This window comes from Argopecten irradians, chromosome 8 (assembly GCF_041381155.1).
Source record: "Argopecten irradians isolate NY chromosome 8, Ai_NY, whole genome shotgun sequence".
Classification (NCBI taxonomy): Eukaryota; Metazoa; Mollusca; class Bivalvia; order Pectinida; family Pectinidae; genus Argopecten; species Argopecten irradians.
Genome location: NC_091141.1, coordinates 42,289,206 through 42,311,506, shown reverse-complemented (window position 1 = coordinate 42,311,506; position 22,301 = coordinate 42,289,206). Strand labels below are relative to the sequence as shown.

Below are 22,301 nucleotides of genomic sequence, written 5' to 3'. Positions count from 1 at the left end.
TTGGTTTCCAGAAATTCAGATATGCAGTGTGAAATGCCAAATATCCCTTGACCAATCAGAATGCAGGATTCTCACTTGATCATGAGGTATAATAAAGATATATACCTGGTACATGGTATTTATTGTGCTGTATCTATGTGTTGTAATAATGTGCGAACAGAAAAACAACTTGTGCCAATTCTTAACCACAGTTTAGTATCATTTATTCAATAAAAAGTTTATCAATGTTTTGTTATTTTTTTTCTTTGCATGTTATTCAATAAACACTGCCAAACACACACAATCATATCGTTATAAGGCCAAAACAATGTCTGTTTAGGGTTACATTGGCAAAAAAGTAGGCCCGGTAGGTTGGGATTTTTTTTAAGTGTCTTTTACTCTAAAGTAATGGCAGGAATCAGAGATTCTGAGATTGAAATCTCGACTTTTAATATTTTTTTTTGTAGAAAAGTGGAAAAAAAATAGGGTCTTGGGTAAAAAATGAGGGTTGGACGGGTAACCCTAAACAGACATTTTTTTTGGCCTAATGTAACAGTGTATGTGTGTATGGCATTTGATGACCAAAAGGCTTATTAAGTTAATTCTGATAATCAACTCAGACATCCAATGTAATATTTGAATACATCATATCTAATACCGTGATCTTTATAATATTATGGTAATGAAATTCAGAAATATGCCAAAGACAAATTAGTATATTCATTCAGTTGAATGTATTGTCATTAGAAAATTGACAAATCTAAATCAGATCACTTACTTTAAGTTACAATTTTTCAACAACTATTTTAAAGTAAAACCTAAGTTCATAACAAACATGCTTACAACAAATTTGTGGTTATAGCATACCGTATTCGACCAAATAAGCAACAATGTCCCTGTAAGCACTCCTCCCCTTTTTGAGGCCTCATTCGGGCATAAGACCAAAACTATCAAAAGTGTATAGGCTTGCAATAATTCCTGTGCACTTATTGAGACAAATACGGTAGTAATTTCCACTCGCAATCACTGTTTCTATAAGATATCTGCAATATGAGTATATAACAAATTATGCTTATAACAAAGTGATTGTGTTGGTCCCCAGAGGTTTGTTATAACCATGTTTTACTGTGCCTGGGTAATGTTATAAATTAACTGTATCATGAATGAGCGTATGTAGCATATACATGTTCGTATACATGTATATGTATTTATACAAAATGATGATGGTATGATGTCCATGTAAAATCCTCTTTAACACACGTACGACGACACATTTTACACATTATTACTGGTACAACATTTGACAAATAACACAGAAGGAGCTCTAATCAGTATCTGTATTTTGTGGAGTAGTCTTTTGGAGACACCACCAGACCGCGACCTTTTCTAGCACCACGGAAAACTGTCTCTACAATGTCAATAAATTCCTGCACATCCTCCATGGACCAGTTAATCTTATTGTTGTTTCCTGTGCCCAAGTCTATCATGATGTGTTTGTTTCTGTAGAAAAACATGATGGTACAAGGGTCGTACAATTCATACATCTTGTTAAAGTCAGGAACTTTTGTAATATCCACCAAATACACCACAGCAAAGTTTTTCATTTTCTCTGCACATTTGTACAATGTTTCGTCCATCACCATACATGAAGGGTCCCAATCGTGGCCAAACCTGATGACTACCACCCGATCCTCCTCCGCGAGAATAGCTTGATCTACTTGCCAGCCATTATGTAGATGTTGCAACATATACGACATCTTCCTTAGTAGTTAGCTAACCGTCCTAAAACATTCAATAAATACAAACATTTCATAGTATAGGAAGCCATAAATAATGTAAAAGTGAAAGTTCAGAAGAATTTGACTTTTACGTTTCACATTTGGCAGTCTATAGTTATAAACCAATTTGATTTAAATACACATCCTTATTATCTCTATATGTTTGAAAAAAGATTCTGACAACATCCCATTAGGTGTCACGTTCTGGTAAATGGAAAGTTTGGAAATGGCCAATCAAATTTCCACTGCCAGATTCTTGTCAGGGGACGAAATGGTTTAAAAAAGCTGTCAGAATTATTTTCATGTACGTAGTCATCTTGATCAAAGAGCACAACAAAGCCAATTATTTATATATGCATGGATATTTTCAATTGATATAGCAATATATAGAAAATGAATTTGATCTGATGTACAAGTGGTTACTGGTATAACGGTCATCCGAAGGTGAACACTAGTACTGATGGACCTTGAGATATATTTTGTAGGTTAGCCAAATGCAGTCACTTATTTTTGCTTAAAATGAAAGTAGAAATGTTCAACGCTATATATAGTTTTTCTTGTTATATGTTCCATGCCAAGAATTCCGCAAGGTTATGATTCTAATATAAAAAGTTTCTAGTAGTACAGTAAGTCAAAACACAATAAGCAATGTAGAAGGAAATACAAAAAATATGGCATTGATAACCATCAGATGGGTGAGGGGAGATAACTCTTTCGACAATGGATATCCTTTATAGATTTACCTGGCACCTAAACTGCATTCATAACAACTATACAATGGATTAACTGCTGTGCTCTCAGATAGGCTTTGCCTACAATTATATAATAATGTAATAAGTTGTATTCTAGTGATGGTTCCATGTGTAGTTTTGACTGATTCGATCATCTGTGACCAGGTAGCTCAGCGGTAGAGCATTTGGTTTGTATTTGGAGGTCATATGGGTTCAAATCCTGGTCTGGCAGCTACACTTTAAATTTCTCCTGCCCTGTTACAAAATTGGCGCCCACTTAAATACCCACGGTGGTGGTATAAGGTAAAAGGTAAAAGGAGGGAGGAGTGTAGTGGGATTGTACTGGGTCAATCACATTCTCGGCACCAATCGGCTGTCAAGCTATCGCTATACCAACGTAATAACGTAAAGCACTGATTGGCTTAGAAGGGTCACGTGACCGAGCCTCACTCCAGAAAATCTCGCAGGATATATCAGAGGTACTGACAGAGTGAAATGAAGGGAAGTAACTCTGATGGATGAGAATGGGTCGATTATCGGTGACCAGGTAGCTCAGTGGCAGAGCATTCGGCCAGTGTTTGTAGGTCCCAGGTACAAATCATGGTCAGACTGCTTCATTTTCTCCTCTCCTGTTACACAATTTTGACGCCCTTTTTATATAAAATGTTTAAAACAACGCTATGAATTTTCATTTCACAGAAAGCTACATTTGAATACCGGTAACTCATAACTCAAATGCAGGGCTATCCTTGATTTCAAATTTTGTCAGATCATCTTGAATAACCAGAATCTGATTGGATTTAACCTATCAAGTTTCCGTCCATTTTGACAGAAAGAAACACATGGCATTGATAACTGTCTGATGGGTGAGGGGAGATAACTCTATTGACAATAGATATCCTTTATAGATTTGCCTGTCACCTAAACAGTATTCATTAACTGCTGCGCTCTCATCAGATAGGCTTTGCATACAATGTTATACTATAATATAGAAAGTTGTATTCTAGTGATGGTTCCATGTGTAGTGGGATTGGACTGATTCAATCATCGGTGACCAGGTAGCTCAGCGTTAGAGCATTTGGCTTGTGTTTGGAGGTCCCGGGTTCAAATCCTGGTCTAGTCGCTACACGTTCTCCTGCCCTGTTACAAAATTGGTGCCCAACTAAAATACCCACGGTGGTGTTAAGAGGTCTCATAAGTCTTTGAAGGTGAAGACATTGAAAAAAGGAGGGATGAGTGTAGTGGGATTTGATCATCGGTAACCAGGTAGCTAAGCGGTAGAGCATTTGGCTAGTGTTTGGAGGTCAAGGGTTCAAATCCTGGTCAAAATTGGCGCCTAAGTAAAATACCCAGGATGGTGGTATAATTACGGTCTCGTAAGTCTAAGAAGGTGAAGACTTTGAAATAGGAGGGAGAAGTGTAGTGGGATTCGATCATCGGTGACCAGGTAGCTTAGCGTTAGAGCATTCGGCTAGTGTTTGTAGGTCCCATGTAAGAATCACGGTCAGGCTGCTTCATTTTCTCCTCTTTTGTTACACAATTTTGACGCCCTTTTTATGTAAAACGTTTAAAACAACGGTTTGCGTTTCAGTTCACAGAAAGCTGAATTCGGATAACTTATCACTCAAATGCAGGGCTATCCTTGATTTCCAATGTTGTCAGATCATCTTGAATAACCAGAATCTGAATTGATTTTACCCTATCAAGTTTCCGCCGATTTTGACAGTCGTGGTAAAGTGTAGCCTACCAAATCGGTGATGTGGTAGTTACTCATTCAATATGTAATTCCATAGGATATACATACCTTTAAAATAGACGTGGGGAGTAATAACTTAGCGAGGCGCTCGTCGAACGTTACACCGCTGTTGCTTTGTTCACCGGAAGTTGCTTCAACAGTCCTCGTAATATTTTACACGCTTGAAATCATTGTTCGCTGCTTCTTGACAATCAAACACTTGTGTGACTTTGACGTTCTTCCAGGAAAAATGGCTGCGGTGACCGTGGGTCAGGTCGCTCTCCTTGGAAGTAAGTCGAACAGAATTATGATCGTTTCCATTAATAACGCGGCATACTTTATTGCATTTTCATGAATTTAAGATATGTGAGTTAGGTTATGTGTTTGATTTCTCAAATATCAAGTACGTCGTTGCAGAAAATGGTAAAAGTTAAACCTGCTTCACCGGAATATCACCTACTGAGCGAACCCCTACTGAGGCAAACTGTATCACAACAATATTTTTTAAAGAGCAAATTCACAGCTTACTTTCTTTAGATTCATTTTGTTTCAACAAGTCTTTTCGGTACCCAGTTACTCCGACAGGGTGCAAGTTGTTTCTGTCGTCTATAAGCAAGGATTTATAAGTGAGAAGGATTTGTCCCTCGGGGTTTTGGACGAAAAGGAGTAAATTGAGTTTTATTTTTATGTTTCTTCTGCAGGGTTGCATGTGCCTAGAGCTGTCACTGGAGTGCACACAGTGAAGAAACGACAGTCAAGCACCAATTTAGCTAATGTGCCTAGAGGAAGAGGTGGACGTTCATCCTTTAGTGGACATGTTGTCACAGTATTTGGTGCAAGTGGTTTTATAGGACCAAAGCTTGTCAACAGATTTGGTATGAAAGTGATCTTAGTTAAAGATAGATTGATGGGTTTCTGTAGTGTACATAAATATGTATCATATGGTTATGTATTTATCTTAGCTATAGCCTCAATTTATTATTGTTACAGTTCTCGTGGGTCACAAAATAAATTGACGATGAAAGTCTAATAAATTCATATACTGGTAATATTCTATACCTGAAAATCAGGGTCAGCAAAGTATTTTATCTTTTTAAATATCTTAAAATGAAATATGGATTTCAGTAGAAGATATATGTATAGAATTGCAATCATAGAACATTGCCTAATTCATGAAAATTGAGTTAAATAAATTTCTGCTTAATAAAAGTGGATCTAATGTTAGGAGACATACTGACTTTTGAAGTGTTAACTGTTTAGCCTACAGTACTGTACGTAATCCACTGTTATTTCACTAACGATGATTTTAACTTCGTTTTTGAAGGTAAGAATGGTAGCAAGATCATCATTCCCTACAGAAACGACCCTTACAGAGTTCAGCATCTCAAATTGGCATCAGATCTGGGACAAATACAGTTTTTGGTTTGTATATGGCACAAAACTTCTTACTTGCAAATAGATAGTTCATGATGAAAATAAAACTGTGATTGAAAAAAAATGAATTATCTAAACAATAAAAAGGACTTTCCATTGAATTTTCAACCAAACTATTGCACTTTAGCATTATTATAGTTTTCTTCTTATTACTTCTCTGTGAATTTTTATTCAGTACATCTGTATTTTTTTTCCTTATTAACCGAAAAATAAAATGTTGTTTGTTTTGCATTGGCTGACCGACTCATACAATTCTTTAGACATCTGAGATTAAAATTTGATTTTAAAAACTGTTTGGAAAAAAATGTTTAAAAAAAATATCAATTTTTTCAAAATTTGACTGCTCTCGAAAATGCTTAAAGTTGCAGAGGTTGTTGGAATTTGACATTCAATAAAATGAGGGCTATGAACATATTTAACCTAGATGTAATATTGAAAAAAAAAAAAAAGAAAAATGTTTTTTTAATTTAGAATTAAAATGATGAAAAAAATCCATACCTACCAATCCACTTTCAAACTTGAAAGTGTCCGCCGTCCAGTTGTATGTCATCATCTTTTCCCTTTCAAGTTAATTCTACTCCAAGAGTAGGAGACTTGGAGAAATTGTGCTTATATACTGTGATGAAGTTTGTTCAAATGAATGACCTTGAATCCAATTTTTTTTAACAACTTCATGACTATAACAAAGAGGCCTAGAGACCTGATATTTGGTCTGTAGCATGCTGGGATAAAGGGGTAATGGGTTTCAAAAACTTCAAACGAAGGAACTTGACCTTGATTCATGGGCACAGGGGTCAAATAGACTTATATCTTTAAACAACATCTTGTCAATATCCATGCGGCAAACAAACCCTATATGGAATAAGTCAGTGATTGTCAACAAAGGCAAAACAAATTATTATATATGTATTTTTGTGTTTATTAGGTGAATATACCTTTAAACATCAAGTAATTTATTGGGCCAAATGATAAATATTGTTGTGTAAGCAATTGAGTGTTTTTTATCGTGAATTTTATTTTGATTTCAGCCATTTCATTTGCAAGAGGAAGACACGATCAGAAAGGCCCTACAATATTCTGATACAGTGATAAATGTGATCAATAAGGATCACCCGACAAAGTAAGTCATTCTGACACAGTGATAAATGTGATCAATAAGGATCACCCGACAAAGTAAGTCATTCTGATACAGTGATAAATGTGATCAATAAGGATCACCCCACAAAGTAAGTCATTCTGATACAGTGATAAATGTGATCAATAAGGATCACCCCACAAAGTAAGTCATTCTGATACAGTGATAAATGTGATCAATAAGGATCACCCCACAAAGTAAGTCATTCTGATACAGTGATAAATGTGATCAATAAGGATCACCCCACAAAGTAAGTCATTCTGATACAGTGATAAATGTGATCAATAAGGATCACCCCACAAAGTAAGTCATTCTGATACAGTGATAAATGTGGTCAATAAGGATCACCCGACAAAGTAAGTCATTCTGATACAGTGATAAATGTGATCAATAAGGATCACCCCACAAAGTAAGTCATTCTGATACAGTGATAAATGTGATCAATAAGGATCACCCCACAAAGTAAGTCATTCTGATACAGTGATAAATGTGATCAATAAGGATCACCCCACAAAGTAAGTCATTCTGATACAGTGATAAATGTGATCAATAAGGATCACCCGACAAAGTAAGTCATTCTGATACAGTGATAAATGTGATCAATAAGGATCACCCGACAAAGTAAGTCATTCTGATACAGTGATAAATGTGGTCAATAAGGATCACCCACAAAGTAAGTCATTCTGATACAGTGATAAATGTGATCAATAAGGATCACCCACAAAGTAAGTCATTCTGATACAGTGATAAATGTGATCAATAAGGATCACCCCACAAAGTAAGTCATTCTGATACAGTGATAAATGTGATCAATAAGGATCACCCGACAAAGTAAGTCATTCTGATACAGTGATAAATGTGATCAATAAGGATCACCCGACAAAGTAAGTCATTCTGACACAGTGATAAATGTGATCAATAAGGATCACCCGACAAAGTAAGTCATTCTGATACCGTGATAAATGTGGTCAATAAGGATCACCCCACAAAGTAAGTCATTCTGATACAGTGATAAATGTGATCAATAAGGATCACCCCACAAAGTAAGTCATTCTGATACAGTGATAAATGTGATCAATAAGGATCACCCCACAAAGTAAGTCATTCTGATACAGTGATAAATGTGATCAATAAGGATCACCCGACAAAGTAAGTCATTCTGATACAGTGATAAATGTGATCAATAAGAATCACCCGACAAAGTAAGTCATTCTGATACAGTGATAAATGTGATCAATAAGAATCACCCGACAAAGTAAGTCATTCTGATACAGTGATAAATGTGGTCAATAAGGATCACCCCACAAAGTAAGTCATTCTGATACAGTGATAAATGTGATCAATAAGGATCACCCCACAAAGTAAGTCATTCAGATGGTTTTTATTGGAATCTTTAAAAGGATTGGATACATGCTCCAACTCTAAGAGAGATGAGCTTATGGAATAACCTTGGTGTCAGCATTGGAAATACCAGGGTAGGTTTCTTTGCAAGTGTTGAAAAACTATCAGAATTAAACTAGACAAAAAATTCTACATCAATGAAATTTTTAGGTACATTTTTGGCCAATAAAGGCACCTTTCCCTGAGATATTTTGCTGTGTTTTCCTAATTTTATGTAAATATTTTCCCAAAATTTCAAAAGGTACTGATACTGACTCCTGAAATTATTGAGTAAGAAAATCACAGTACATAAATATATGTTTATATAAAGACATGTTTTTGGCATGGAAAAATATTTTAAGAATGAAAAATCTAGAATTCAGGGAATTTCAAGACACTTAAGAAGGAGCAAATTTGTTCTTAACTTTTTCTATACAACTGGCATTCATTTTTTATACCGCTGACATTGATTTCTGCCTTGATATAGGGGCATAGGATTACATAAAATGTTGTTATGGATATGGACAATCAATTTAGGGGTAAAACACAAGATTTTGAGAATTTCATGTGGCCCAATGAGAGAAAATATACTTGCATTGGTTAAGCTCTTAATTAAGTATTTAAACTGCCAGAGACTTTGCTGTTCTCAAACAACTCTTGTTTTGTTTCAGACAGTACATTTTCAGCTAATTAGCTGAAATAAGCTATTTTCATCCCAAAATCTAGAAACATTGAAGTCATGAATCGATCACAAAATAACTTGATTAATTATTGAGGGTTGAATCATTTTCTTACAAAAAATGTTATTAGTGTATGGAATAAAAGTATGACTATGTATATGGTATGTATTGTGTAACTATTGTTTGATTTGTTTTAGGTGTTTTACACTATGACTATGTATATGGTATGTATTGTGTAACTATTGTTTGATTTGTTTTAGGTGTTTTACACTAGAAGATGTACATGTGACTGGGGCGAGAACAATTGCTCGCCTGTGTAGAGAAGAAGGAGTAACCAATCTGGTCCACTTCTCACATCTACTGGCCAGCCCAGAACCAAAACAGCTGTTTTCATCAGAAGGAACAGAATATCTCAGGGCCAAAGTAGGAAAAATTTCCAATTAATCCCCTTTTATAAACTTGTCTCCATACATACGATTTTGTAAACTCTCATATGAACGAAAATACACAGTACATTTATTATACCAGGCCCCAATTTCTCGAAACAAAAGTTCAGACTTAAGTCCAAACTCAATTTTTTCTCCTTATGTAACTTATATGACAATTTATGACTTAAGTCAATTTTTGACTTAAGTTTGTTTCGAGAAATCGAGGCCAGGTCTTAGTTCTAGTTAAGAAATTCCATTGGTGATCGTGTAAGATGCAAATAAAGCCTGTAAAAATGATCCTGTAAGATGCTAACTACATTACTGTCGTCATAATCAGTCAGATCTAATAATGAGTTTGATTTACATTACTGATGTCATAATGAGTTTGATTTACATTACTGATGTCATAATGAGTTAGATTTACATTACTGTTGTCATAATATGTTAGATTTACATTACTGATGTCATCATGAGTTAGATTTACATTACTGATGTCATAATGAGTTAGATCTACATTACTGATGTCATCATGAGTTAGATTTACATTACTGATGTCATAATGAGTTGGATCTACATTACTGATGTCATAATGAGTTAGATCTACATTACTGATGTCATAATGAGTTTGATTTACATTACTGATGTCATAATAAGTTAGATTTACATTACTGATGTCATAATGAGTTAGATTTACATTACTGATGTCATAATGAGTTAGATTTACATTACTGATGTCATAATGAGTTAGATCTACATTACTGATGTCATAATGAGTTAGATCTACATTACTGATGTCATAATGAGTTAGATTTACATTACTGATGTCATAATCAGTCAGATCTACATAACTGACATCATAATCACTCAGATGTACATTACTGATGATGAATATATTAACTGTAATTTAAACTCAATTTTGCAGTATGAAGGAGAACTTGCGGTACGAGAGGAATTTCCTGATGCCATTGTGTTTCGGCCGTCTGTCATGTATGGCAGCAGTGACCGTTTCTTGAGGAGGTACATCTTCCTTGGTAAGTACTGGATTTTATTCCTGTAGTCATAATATGATTATTACTTGGTATAAAAGAGGAAAAAAGACGACAAGAAATATAATCCTCTTGCTCTTGACCATCCTATCTTGGATACAGCTGTCAGCTACACTGACCATCCTGGTCTTAGTTAGGAAGTCATGGCTGTCCATGGCTACACTGACCATCCTGGTCATAGTGAGGAAGTCAAAGCTGTCCAACACTGACCATCCTGGTCATGGTTTTGGAGTCTCAACGTAGTGGACCTCAGTTTTATATTGGGACAACTTTGTCTTGTAAGTGTTGAATTTTAAACATTCTTAATAGTTATTTGTTATTACAGGTCAGGGCAAAAGAAGTGAATATAAAGTGAGATTCTGGAAAGGAGGGAAAGAGACTATAAAGATGCCTCTGTTTGTAAGTTTGTTGACCATAAAAATGCCTCTGTTTGTAGGTTTGTTGACCATAAAGATGCCCCTGTTTGTAGGTTTGTTGACCATAAAGATGCCTCTGTTTGTAAGTTTGTTGACCATAAAGATGCCTCTGTTTGTAAGTTTGTTGACCATAAAGAAGCCTCTGTTTGTAAGTTTGTTGACCATAAAGATGCCCCTGTTTGTAAGTTTGTTGACCATAAAGATGCCCCTGTTTGTAAGTTTGTTGACCATATAGATGCCTCTGTTTGAAAGTTTGTTGACCATAAAGATGCCTCTGTTTGTAAGTTTGTTGACCATAAAGATGCCCCTGTTTGTAAGTTTGTTGACCATAAAGATGCCCCTGTTTGTAAGTTTGTTGACCATAAAGATGCCTCTGTTTGTAAGTTTGTTGACCATAAAGATGCCTCTGTTTGTAAGTTTGTTGACCATAAAGATGCCTCTGTTTGTAAGTTTGTTGACCATAAAGATGCCTCTGTTTGTAAGTTTGTTGACAATAAAGATGCCCCTGTTTGTAAGTTTGTTGACCATAAAGAAGCCTCTGTTTGTAAGTTTGTTGACCATAAAGATGCCTCTGTTTGTAAGTTTTTTGACCATAAAGATGCCTCTGTTTGTAAGTTTGTTCACCATAAAGAAGCCCCTGTTTGTAAGTTTTTTGACCATAAAGAAGCCTCTGTTTGTAAGTTTGTTGACCATAAAGATGCCCCTGTTTGTAAGTTTGTTGACAATAAAGATGCCTCTGTTTGTAAGTTTGTTGACCATAAAGATGCCTCTGTTTGTAAGTTTGTTGACAATAAAGATGCCTCTGTTTGTAAGTTTTTTGACCATAAAGAAGCCTCTGTTTGTAAGTTTGTTGACCATAAAGATGCCTCTGTTTGTAAGTTTGTTGACCATAAAGATGCCTCTGTTTGTAAGTTTGTTGACCATAAAGAAGCCTCTGTTTGTAAGTTTGTTGACCATAAAGATGCCTCTGTTTGAAAGTTTGTTGACCATAAAGATGCCCCTGTTTGTAAGTTTGTTGACCATAAAGAAGCCTCTGTTTGTAAGTTTGTTGACCATAAAGATGTCTCTGTTTGTAAGTTTGTTGACCAAAAGATGCCCCTGTTTGTGAGTTTGTTGACCATAAAGAAGCACCTGTTTGTAAGTTTGTTGACCATAAAGATGCCTCTGTTTGAAAGTTTGTTGACCATAAAGATGCCTCTGTTTGTAAGTTTGTTGACCATAAAGAAGCCTCTGTTTGTAAGTTTGTTGACCATAAAGATGCCCCTGTTTGTAAGTTTGTTGACCATAAAGATGCCCCTGTTTGTAAGTTTGTTGACCATAAAGATGCCCCTGTTTGTAAGTTTGTTGACCATAAAGATGCCCCTGTTTGTAAGTTTGTTGACCGTAAAGATGCCCCTGTTTGTAAGTTTGTTGACCATAAAGATGCCCCTGTTTGTAAGTTTGTTGACCATAAAGAAGCCTCTGTTTGTAAGTTTGTTGACCATAAAGAAGCCCCTGTTTGTAAGTTTGTTGACCATAAAGATGCCTCTGTTTTGTAAGTTTGTTGACCATAAAGATGCCCCTGTTTGTAAGTTTGTTGACCATAAAGATGCCCCTGTTTGTAAGTTTGTTGACCATAAAGATGCCCCTGTTTGTAAGTTTGTTGACCATAAAGATGCCCCTGTTTGTAAGTTTGTTGACCATAAAGATGCCTCTGTTTGTAAGTTTTTTGACCATAAAGAAGCCTCTGTTTGTAAGTTTGTTGACCATAAAGATGCCCCTGTTTGTAAGTTTGTTGACCATAAAGATGCCCCTGTTTGTAAGTTTGTTGACCATAAAGATGCCCCTGTTTGTAAGTTTGTTGACCATAAAGATGCCCCTGTTTGTAAGTTTGTTGACCATAAAGATGCCCCTGTTTGTAAGTTTGTTGACCATAAAGATGTCTCTGTTTGTAAGTTTGTTGACCATAAAGATGCCTCTGTTTGTAAGTTTGTTGACCATAAAGATGCCTCTGTTTGTAAGTTTGTTGACCATAAAGAAGCCTCTGTTTGTAAGTTTGTTGACCATAAAGAAGCCCCTGTTTGTAAGTTTGTTGACCATAAAGATGCCTCTGTTTGTAAGTTTGTTGACCATAAAGAAACCCCTGTTTGTAAGTTTGTTGACCATAAAGATGCCCCTGTTTGTAAGTTTGTTGACCATAAAGATGCCTCTGTTTGTAAGTTTGTTGACCATAAAGATGCCTCTGTTTGTAAGTTTGTTGACCATAAAGATGCCCCTGTTTGTAAGTTTGTTGACCATAAAGATGCCTCTGTTTGTAAGTTTGTTGACCATAAAGATGCCCCTGTTTGTAAGTTTGTTGACCATAAAGATGCCTCTGTTTGTAAGTTTGTTGACCATAAAGATGCCTCTGTTTGTAAGTTTGTTGACCATAAAGATGCCTCTGTTTGTAAGTTTGTTGACCATAAAGATGCCCCTGTTTGTAAGTTTGTTGACCATAAAGATGCCTCTGTTTGTAAGTTTGTTGACCATAAAGATGCCTCTGTTTGTAAGTTTGTTGACCATATAGATGCCTCTGTTTGTAAATTTGTTGACCATTTCACATGCAGGGTTGGGGTAATTAAAAATGTAATTGTAATTAATTGCAATTAATTACATTTTTTCAAGTAATTGAAAGTAATTTGTAATTAAGAAATATTTCAATTACATGTAATTGTAATTGTAATTAATTACATTATAAAAATGTGTAATTAACAATTACATTTTAATTACTTTTCAATTACATTTATATATTTACTAATGTCTAAATAATTATCAAGATTAATGAATGTATGACATTTATTTGGCTATGTAGAAATTTAAACAGGTAACATATGTGAGACAGTAACCATAGTATACAGTATAGTATAGGTACCTGTTTTACCTGTAGTTTACCCCTCAAGCAATATACATGCTAGGTGTGAGGTGTGAAGTTGTGAACACAAAGCCTGTGATTACAACTCACAAAGGTCTTGCTTATATAACACCTGTTGATCACCTAATTAGCAAATCTAATGAAGGCAAAAATATAGATGATAGCTCAGATTTGTCTACACTGCCCCTGCCAAGAAAATTATAAATAACAGAAGACTTTTTTTTTCTTCCCACTATATAAATAACACTGTTACGAAAGAGACACAACTGAGGTCTTAAATCCAATGAATTGTAGGCATCTACATTAGTGAAGATTGCACAGAGAATTATTTTGACCCATTAAAGTTCTGGAAAGATTATTCTTGCAGATTTCTAAATTCGTCTTTTTTAAGCTAGCAAGTACTTAGCTATACCAGCCACTTCAGCTCCAGTAGAGAGATTGTTTAGTGATAATTGCTGGCAAAGTATATTCCGACCAGACAGATACAGACTGTCTGATGATGATTTTGAGATGCTAATGATGATAAAATGCAATAAAAAATATGAATACCTGGTACATAAAGCTGACGCATTTGACAATATTACTGCTAGGTCCAATAAAAATGTACATGTAAAACAAATACACCCTACCAATACTCAATTGTAACTAGCGGTTTATGTGAAGTGAACATGTGTTCTATCAGAATTTACTGATATTGACTTATTATATCTGTATAACTGCTACAATGTATGAGTATACAAATGTGTATATGCAAGGATGTATATCTCACTTATAAATCCTTGGTATAAACATATAAAAAACATATTAAGAAAATGTAATGTGTAATTGTAATTAATTACTTTTTGAATGTAATTGTAATTGTAATTAATTACATTTACAAAACTGAGTAATTGTAATTGTAATTGTAATTGAGTTTTGACCAAGTAATTGTAATTGTAATTAATTACATTGCAATGTAATTGACCCCAACCCTGCCAGCAAGAAGCAGCTGGTTGTAAGTTTGTTGACAATAAAGATGCCTCTGTTTTAAGTTTGTTGACCATAAAGATGCCCCTGTTTGTAAGTTTGTTGACCATAAAGATGCCCCTGTTTGTAAGTTTGTTGACCATAAAGATGCCCCTGTTTGTAAGTTTGTTGACCATAAAGATGCCCCTGTTTGTAAGTTTGTTGACCATAAAGAAGCCTCTGTTTGTAAGTTTGTTGACCATAAAGATGCCTCTGTTTGTAAGTTTGTTGACCATAAAGATGCCTCTGTTTGTAAGTTTGTTGACCATAAAGATGCCTCTGTTTGTAAGTTTGTTGACCATAAAGAAGCCCCTGTTTGTAAGTTTGTTGACCATAAAGATGCCCCTGTTTGTAAGTTTGTTGACCATAAAGATGCCCCTGTTTGTAAGTTTTGTTGACCATAAAAGATGCCTCTGTTTGTAAGTTTGTTGACCATAAAGATGCCTCTGTTTGTAAGTTTGTTGACCATAAAGAAGCCCCTGTTTGTAAGTTTGTTGACCATAAAGATGCCCCTGTTTGTAAGTTTGTTGACCATAAAGATGCCCCTGTTTGTAAGTTTGTTGACCATAAAGATGCCTCTGTTTGTAAGTTTGTTGACCATAAAGAAGCCTCTGTTTGTAAGTTTGTTGACCATAAAGATGCCCCTGTTTGTAAGTTTGTTGACCATAAAGATGCCTCTGTTTGTAAGTTTGTTGACCATAAAGAAGCCTCTGTTTGTAAGTTTGTTGACCATAAAGATGCCCCTGTTTGTAAGTTTGTTGACCATAAAGATGCCTCTGTTTGTAAGTTTGTTGACCATAAAGATGCCCCTGTTTGTAAGTTTGTTGACCATAAAGATGCCTCTGTTTGTAAGTTTGTTGACCATAAAGATGCCCCTGTTTGTAAGTTTGTTGACCATAAAGATGCCCCTGTTTGTAAGTTTGTTGACCATAAAGATGCCCCTGTTTGTAAGTTTGTTGACCATAAATATGCCTCTATTTGTAAGTTTGTTGACCATAAAGATGCCTCTGTTTGTAAGTTTTTTGACCATAAAGATGCCCCTGTTTGTAAGTTTGTTGACCATAAAGATGCCTCTGTTTGTAAGTTTGTTGACCATAAAGATGCCTCTGTTTGTAAGTTTGTTGACCATAAAGATGCCCCTGTTTGTAAGTTTGTTGACCATAAAGATGCCCCTGTTTGTAAGTTTGTTGACCATAAAGATGCCTCTGTTTGTAAGTTTGTTGACCATAAAGATGCCCCTGTTTGTAAGTTTGTTGACCATAAAGATGCCCCTGTTTGTAAGTTTGTTGACCATAAAGATGCCTCTGTTTGTAAGTTTGTTGACCATAAAGATGCCTCTGTTTGTAAGTTTGTTGACCATAAAGATGTCCCTGTTTGTAAGTTTGTTGACCATAAAGATGCCCCTGTTTGTAAGTTTGTTGACCATAAAGATGTCTCTGTTTGTAAGTTTGTTGACCATAAAGATGCCCCTGTTTGTAAGTTTGTTGACCATAAAGAAGCCCCTGTTTGTAAGTTTGTTGACCATAAAGATGCCCCTGTTTGTAAGTTTGTTGACCATAAAGAAGCCTCTGTTTGTAAGTTTGTTGACCATAAAGATGCCTCTGTTTGTAAGTTTGACCATAAAGATGCCTCTGTTTGTAAGTTTGTTGACCATAAAGATGCCTCTGTTTGTAAGTTTGTTGACCATAAAGATGCCTCTGTTTGTAAGTTTGTTGACCATAAAGATGTCTCTGTTTGTAAGTTTGTTGACCATAAAGATGCCTCTGTTTGTAAGTTTGTTGACCATAAAGATGTCTCTGTTTGTAAGTTTGTTGACCATAAAGATGCCTCTGTTTGTAAGTTTGTTGACCATAAAGATGCCCCTGTTTGTAAGTTTGTTGACCATAAAGATGCCCCTGTTTGTAAGTTTGTTGACCATAAAGATGCCTCTGTTTGTAAGTTTTTTGACCATAAAGAAGCCTCTGTTTGTAAGTTTGTTGACCATAAAGATGTCTCTGTTTGTAAGTTTGTTGACCATAAAGATGTCTCTGTTTGTAAGTTTGTTGACCATAAAGATGCCCCTGTTTGTAAGTTTGTTGACCATAAAGATGCCCCTGTTTGTAAGTTTGTTGACCATAAAGATGCCTCTGTTTGTAAGTTTGTTGACCATAAAGATGCCTCTGTTTTAAGTTTGTTGACCATAAAGATGCCCCTGTTTGTAAGTTTGTTGACCATAAAGATGCCCCTGTTTGTAAGTTTGTTGACCATATTGGCATAAAGATGCCTCTGTTTGTAGGTTTGTCCACTATAAAGATGCCTTCATTTGAAAGTTTGTTGACCATATAGATGCCTCTGTTTGTAAGTTTGTTGACCATAAAGATGCCCCTGTTTGTAAGTTTGTTGACCATAAAGATGCCCCTGTTTGTAAGTTTGTTGACCATAAAGATGCCTCTGTTTGTAAGTTTGTTGACCATAAAGATGCCCCTGTTTGTAAGTTTGTTGACCATAAAGATGCCCCTGTTTGTAAGTTTGTTGACCATAAAGAAGCCCCTGTTTGTAAGTTTGTTGACCATAAAGATGCCCCTGTTTGTAAGTTTGTTGACCATAAAGATGCCTCTGTTTGTAAGTTTGTTGACCATAAAGATGCCCCTGTTTGTAAGTTTGTTGACCATAAAGAAGCCTCTGTTTGTAAGTTTGTTGACCATAAAGATGCCCCTGTTTGTGAGTTTGTTGACCATAAAGATGCCCCTGTTTGTAAGTTTGTTGACCATAAAGATGCCCCTGTTTGTAAGTTTGTTGACCATAAAGATGCCTCTGTTTTAAGTTTGTTGACCATAAAGATGCCCCTGTTTGTAAGTTTGTTGACCATATTGGCATAAAGATGCCTCTGTTTGTAGGTTTGTCCACTATAAAGATGCCTTCATTTGAAAGTTTGTTGACCATATAGATGCCTCTGTTTGTAAGTTTGTTGACCATAAAGATGTCTCTGTTTGTAAGTTTGTTGACCATAAAGATGCCCCTGTTTGTAGGTTTGTTGACCATAAAGATGCCCCTGTTTGTAAGTTTGTTGACCATAAAGATGCCCCTGTTTGTAAGTTTGTTGACCATAAAGATGCCTCTGTTTGTAAGTTTGTTGACCATAAAGATGCCTCTGTTTGTAAGTTTGTTGACCATAAAGATGCCCCTGTTTGTAAGTTTGTTGACCATAAAGATGCCTCTGTTTGTAAGTTTGTTGACCATAAAGATGCCTCTGTTTGTAAGTTTGTTGACCATAAAGATGCCTCTGTTTGTAAGTTTGTTGACAATAAAGATGCCTCTGTTTGTAAGTTTGTTGACCATAAAGATGCCCCTGTTTGTAAGTTTGTTGACCATAAAGATGCCCCTGTTTGTAAGTTTGTTGACCATAAAGATGCCTCTGTTTGTAAGTTTGTTGACCATAAAGATGCCTCTGTTTGTAAGTTTGTTGACCATAAAGATGCCTCTGTTTGTAGTTTGTTGACAATAAAGATGCCTCTGTTTTAAGTTTGTTGACCATAAAGAAGCCCCTGTTTGTAAGTTTGTTGACCATAAAGATGCCCCTGTTTGTAAGTTTGTTGACCATAAAGATGCCCCTGTTTGTAAGTTTGTTGACCATAAAGAAGCCCCTGTTTGTAAGTTTGTTGACCATAAAGATGCCTCTGTTTTAGTTTGTTGACCATAAAGATGCCCCTGTTTGTAAGTTTGTTGACCATATTGGCATATAGATGCCTCTGTTTGTAGGTTTGTCCACTATAAAGATGCCTTCATTTGAAAGTTTGTTGACCATATAGATGTCTCTGTAACAGATCTGAAATGAGTGTTTATGATATATGAAATTATATGAAACAAGTCCTTTTGTTTTGCAAGCTTTTGTGTAAAAAAAAAAAAACTAGGTGACAAATTACATGAAATATCACACACTTTTCAAAATTAAAAACGCTTTATTCCAATCCTGTTGTCACTTCATTGTTTCTGCCATAGCATCTGGATTTCTGCCCTGTAAATGAAAATCGATTCATGTCATATCACTGTAGTGGCAATAGTACACAGGCCATGTCACTGAGTGTTTTCACTACACCTGGTTAAAGCAGCCATCTGCTTGATAAAAGCCAAACATTTGTGTTGCAGGGCTCGGATGTGGTTGACGGAGTGATGGCCGCCCTGGAGAGACCCGAGTCCAGAGGTCAGACATATGAAGCTTATGGGTGAGTGTTGAAAAAGTAGCAATGTAACTGACTCATTGAAATTGTTTTAAAGAGCAAGGTTTTATTTATTAAGTTTGAAACATCTTCTACCATCCAGAAAAATAAGTTGATAGGACTTAAGACAGGTAACTGTTTATATAAGGTGGACGTAAAGGCATATTTGACTTTCCCACATTGATATATGAAGTAGAAGGTAGGGCATTGAAGTTTAACATGCGTTTCTAGGTTGATATTTTTAAAAGAGGAGATTAAGCTCTGTGACATATACTGTATTTTCTATCTGTTGACAGGCCTGACAGCTGTGACATATACTGTTTACAGGCCTGACAGCTGTGACATATACTGTATTTTCTATCTGTTTACAGACCTGACAGCTGTGACATATACTGTTTACAGGCCTGACAGCTGTGACATATACTGTATTTTCTATCTGTTTACAGACCTGACAGCTGTGACGTATACTGTATTTTCTAACTGTTTACAGGCCTGACAACTGTGACATATACTGTATTTTCTATCTGTTTACAGGCCTGACAGCTGTGACGTATACTGTATTTTCTATCTGTTTACAGGCCTGACAGCTGTGACATATACTGTATTTTCTATCTGTTTACAGGCCTGACAGCTGTGACGTATACTGTATTTTCTATCTGTTTACAGGCCTGACAGCTGTGACGTATACTGTATTTTCTATCTGTTTACAGTCCTGACAACTGTGACGTATACTGTATTTTCTATCTGTTTACAGTCCTGACAGCTGTGTCGTATACTGTATTTTCTATCTGTTTACAGGCCTGACAGCTGTGACGTATACTGTATTTTCTGTCTGTTTATAGTCCTGACAGCTGTGTCGTATACTGTATTTTCTATCTGTTTACAGGCCTGACAGCTGTGACGTATACTGTATTTTCTGTCTGTTTATAAGCCTGACAGCTGTGATGTATACTGTATTTTCTTTCTTTGTTTACAGGCCTGACAGCTGTGACATAAACTGTATTTTCTATCTGTTTACAGGCCTTACAGCTGTGACATATACTGTATTTTCTATCTGTTTACAGGCCTTACAGCTGTGACATATACTGTATTTTCTATCTGTTTACAGGCCTGACAGCTGTGACGTATACTGTATTTTCTATCTGTTTACAGGCCTGACAGCTGTGACGTATACTGTATTTTCTATCTGTTTACAGGCCTGACAGCTGTGACATATACTGTATTTTCTATCTGTTTACAGGCCTGACAGCTGTGACGTATACTGTATTTTCTATCTGTTTACAGGCCTGACAGCTGTGACATATACTGTATTTTCTATCTGTTTACAGGCCTGACAGCTGTGACGTATACTGTATTTTCTATCTGTTTACAGGCCTGACAGCTGTGACGTATACTGTATTTTCTATCTGTTTACAGGCCTGACAGCTGTGATGTATACTGTATTTTCTATCTGTTTACAAGCCTGACAGCTGTGATTTATACTGTATTTTCTTTCTTTGTTTACAGGCCTTACAGCTGTGACATATACTGTATTTTCTATCTGTTTACAGGCCTGACAGCTGTGACATATACTGTATTTTCTATCTGTTTACAGGCCTGACAGCTGTGACATATACTGTATTTTCTATCTGTTTACAGGCCTGACAGCTGTGACATATACTGTATTTTCTATCTGTTTACAGGCCTGACAGCTGTGACATATACTGTATTTTCTATCTGTTTACAGGCCTGACAGCTTCTACATGGTTGACCTAATTAAATTCTTCAACTTTTGTCTGAGGAGAAATTTGGATGGAGTGGAAGATTATAGGCAAATAGATCTGTAAGTTTGCCTCATTTATTTAAGGCTTGTACGATGAAAAACAAAAAGAAATAAACAAACTAACATCAAGTATACTTCAAACAAACATGATTTATGATTTTATAATAAAATTGCCTTTTGTCCGTGGTCCATCGTCTGTTCGTCCATCCTTCCGTCTATTAACAACTTTTGTTATCACTATTTCTCAACAAGTACTGAAGGGATCTGTCTCAAATTTCATATATAGGTTTCCGTAGGATCCTCATTGTGCATATTGGATTTTGGAACCGATGGGCAGCCATCTTGGATTTTGATAATTGAAGTTTGTTACCACAATTTCTCAAAAATGACTGAAGGGATATGGCTAAAAAATCATATGAAGGTTCGAATTTCCCAAGGACCCTAGTTGTGCATATTGCATTTTGAGACCGATCAGTCAAGAAGATAGCCGACAAGCAGCAATTTTTTATTTTGATATTTAAACTTTGGTGGGCGTCAAGATCCCTCTGGGGATCTCTTGTTTTAATTAGTTGCATTCTAATGGTGGACTCGTTCCTTGCATCTCTCGTTATAGACAAGCCTAGAGAGACTCGCAAAACTTTTTAATAAATTCATCACATCATGAAATCTACCATAGTAAAATTCAATCCTTAACTTGTATGCTATAAATAGTAAATTATCGGAGATGGATGAAATGAATGAAATATAAAAATGTCTGCTCTAAGAAATGCATGTTTTATATTTTCAGATTAAAGATGAAACATGTGGATCCCTATAACCCTTTCAGCTCGTACAAATTTCAGAACCTCTACACACTTGAGCAGGTATGTGCAAAATCGTACAAATTTCAGAACCTCTACACACTTAGCAGGTATGTGTAAAATCCTTTCAGCTTATACTAATTTCAGAGCCTCTACACACTTGAGCAGGTATGTGCAAAATCGTTCAAATTTCAGAACCTCTACACACTTGAGCAGGTATGTGCAAAATCGTTCAAATTTCAGAACCTCTACACACTTGAGCAGGTATGTGTTAAAGTTACAATTCCGCTGACAATATCTTTGTGTAAACAAAATGATTTATGAATAATTTATTGATTACAAACCAGGTGTAAATACAGGCCCTCTATACCTGTTGATTTTCAGTAAAACACAGTATGCTTGATATTATTAGATAATTTCAGGTTTGAGATAAACTGTATATTGCAAAAAATTATACATAAATGTTTTCTTTAACCGATTTAAAAATGAAGATTTCTATCACATGTACTTCCTTTGTAGGAGTCTCTCTCTGAAAAGCCGACTGGGCTTCCTTCACTAGAAGACCTTGGAGTAAAACTTACAAAGATTCAGGATCGTGCTCGCTACGAGTTAAAACCAGCACGTGTCGATAATTACTATGATGAGCAGTTGGGCCAATTTGCTGATTGTGCAGACCCTCCCACCGTAGCGGAGGTTGAAAGTTCTAAGGGGAAGCCACCACCCGATTTTAATGTATTCGGAGCACGAATGTAATTTTGGAGGTTGAGACAAGGACATCTTGTGATAGACTATAAAACAAATATGTAGAGATGATTTCATCATTTCAAAATGAGTGTGAATTTGTGAAGCAACATTGTTGAGTGCTAAATCTTGTTCAGAAGTCGTAATAAATATTTATAAAGTGAG

General features: G+C 35.8%; 2 protein-coding genes across 2 annotated transcripts; one reads left to right on the top strand and one right to left on the bottom strand.

The window, feature by feature from the left end:
- Positions 1-186: 186 nt before the first annotated feature.
- Positions 187-4,441, bottom strand: LOC138330413 (thioredoxin-like protein 4A). The gene is made up of 2 exons (XM_069278016.1): positions 4,293-4,441; positions 187-1,761 (listed from the first exon to the last, which is right to left on the bottom strand). The coding sequence occupies exon 2, from the start codon at positions 1,734-1,736 to the stop codon at positions 1,308-1,310; it is 429 nt and encodes a 142-aa protein (XP_069134117.1). The 5' UTR covers positions 1,737-1,761; positions 4,293-4,441; the 3' UTR covers positions 187-1,307.
- On the top strand, positions 4,417-22,300 carry LOC138330410 (NADH dehydrogenase [ubiquinone] 1 alpha subcomplex subunit 9, mitochondrial-like). Its single transcript, XM_069278009.1, has 11 exons — positions 4,417-4,513; positions 4,925-5,098; positions 5,548-5,645; positions 6,686-6,777; positions 9,113-9,275; positions 10,203-10,311; positions 10,652-10,725; positions 18,763-18,839; positions 20,560-20,655; positions 21,383-21,458; positions 21,915-22,300. Exons 1-11 carry the CDS (start codon positions 4,474-4,476, stop codon positions 22,146-22,148), a joined length of 1,233 nt encoding a protein of 410 aa, XP_069134110.1. The 5' UTR covers positions 4,417-4,473; the 3' UTR covers positions 22,149-22,300.
- The last annotated feature ends 1 nt before the right edge of the window (position 22,301 follows it).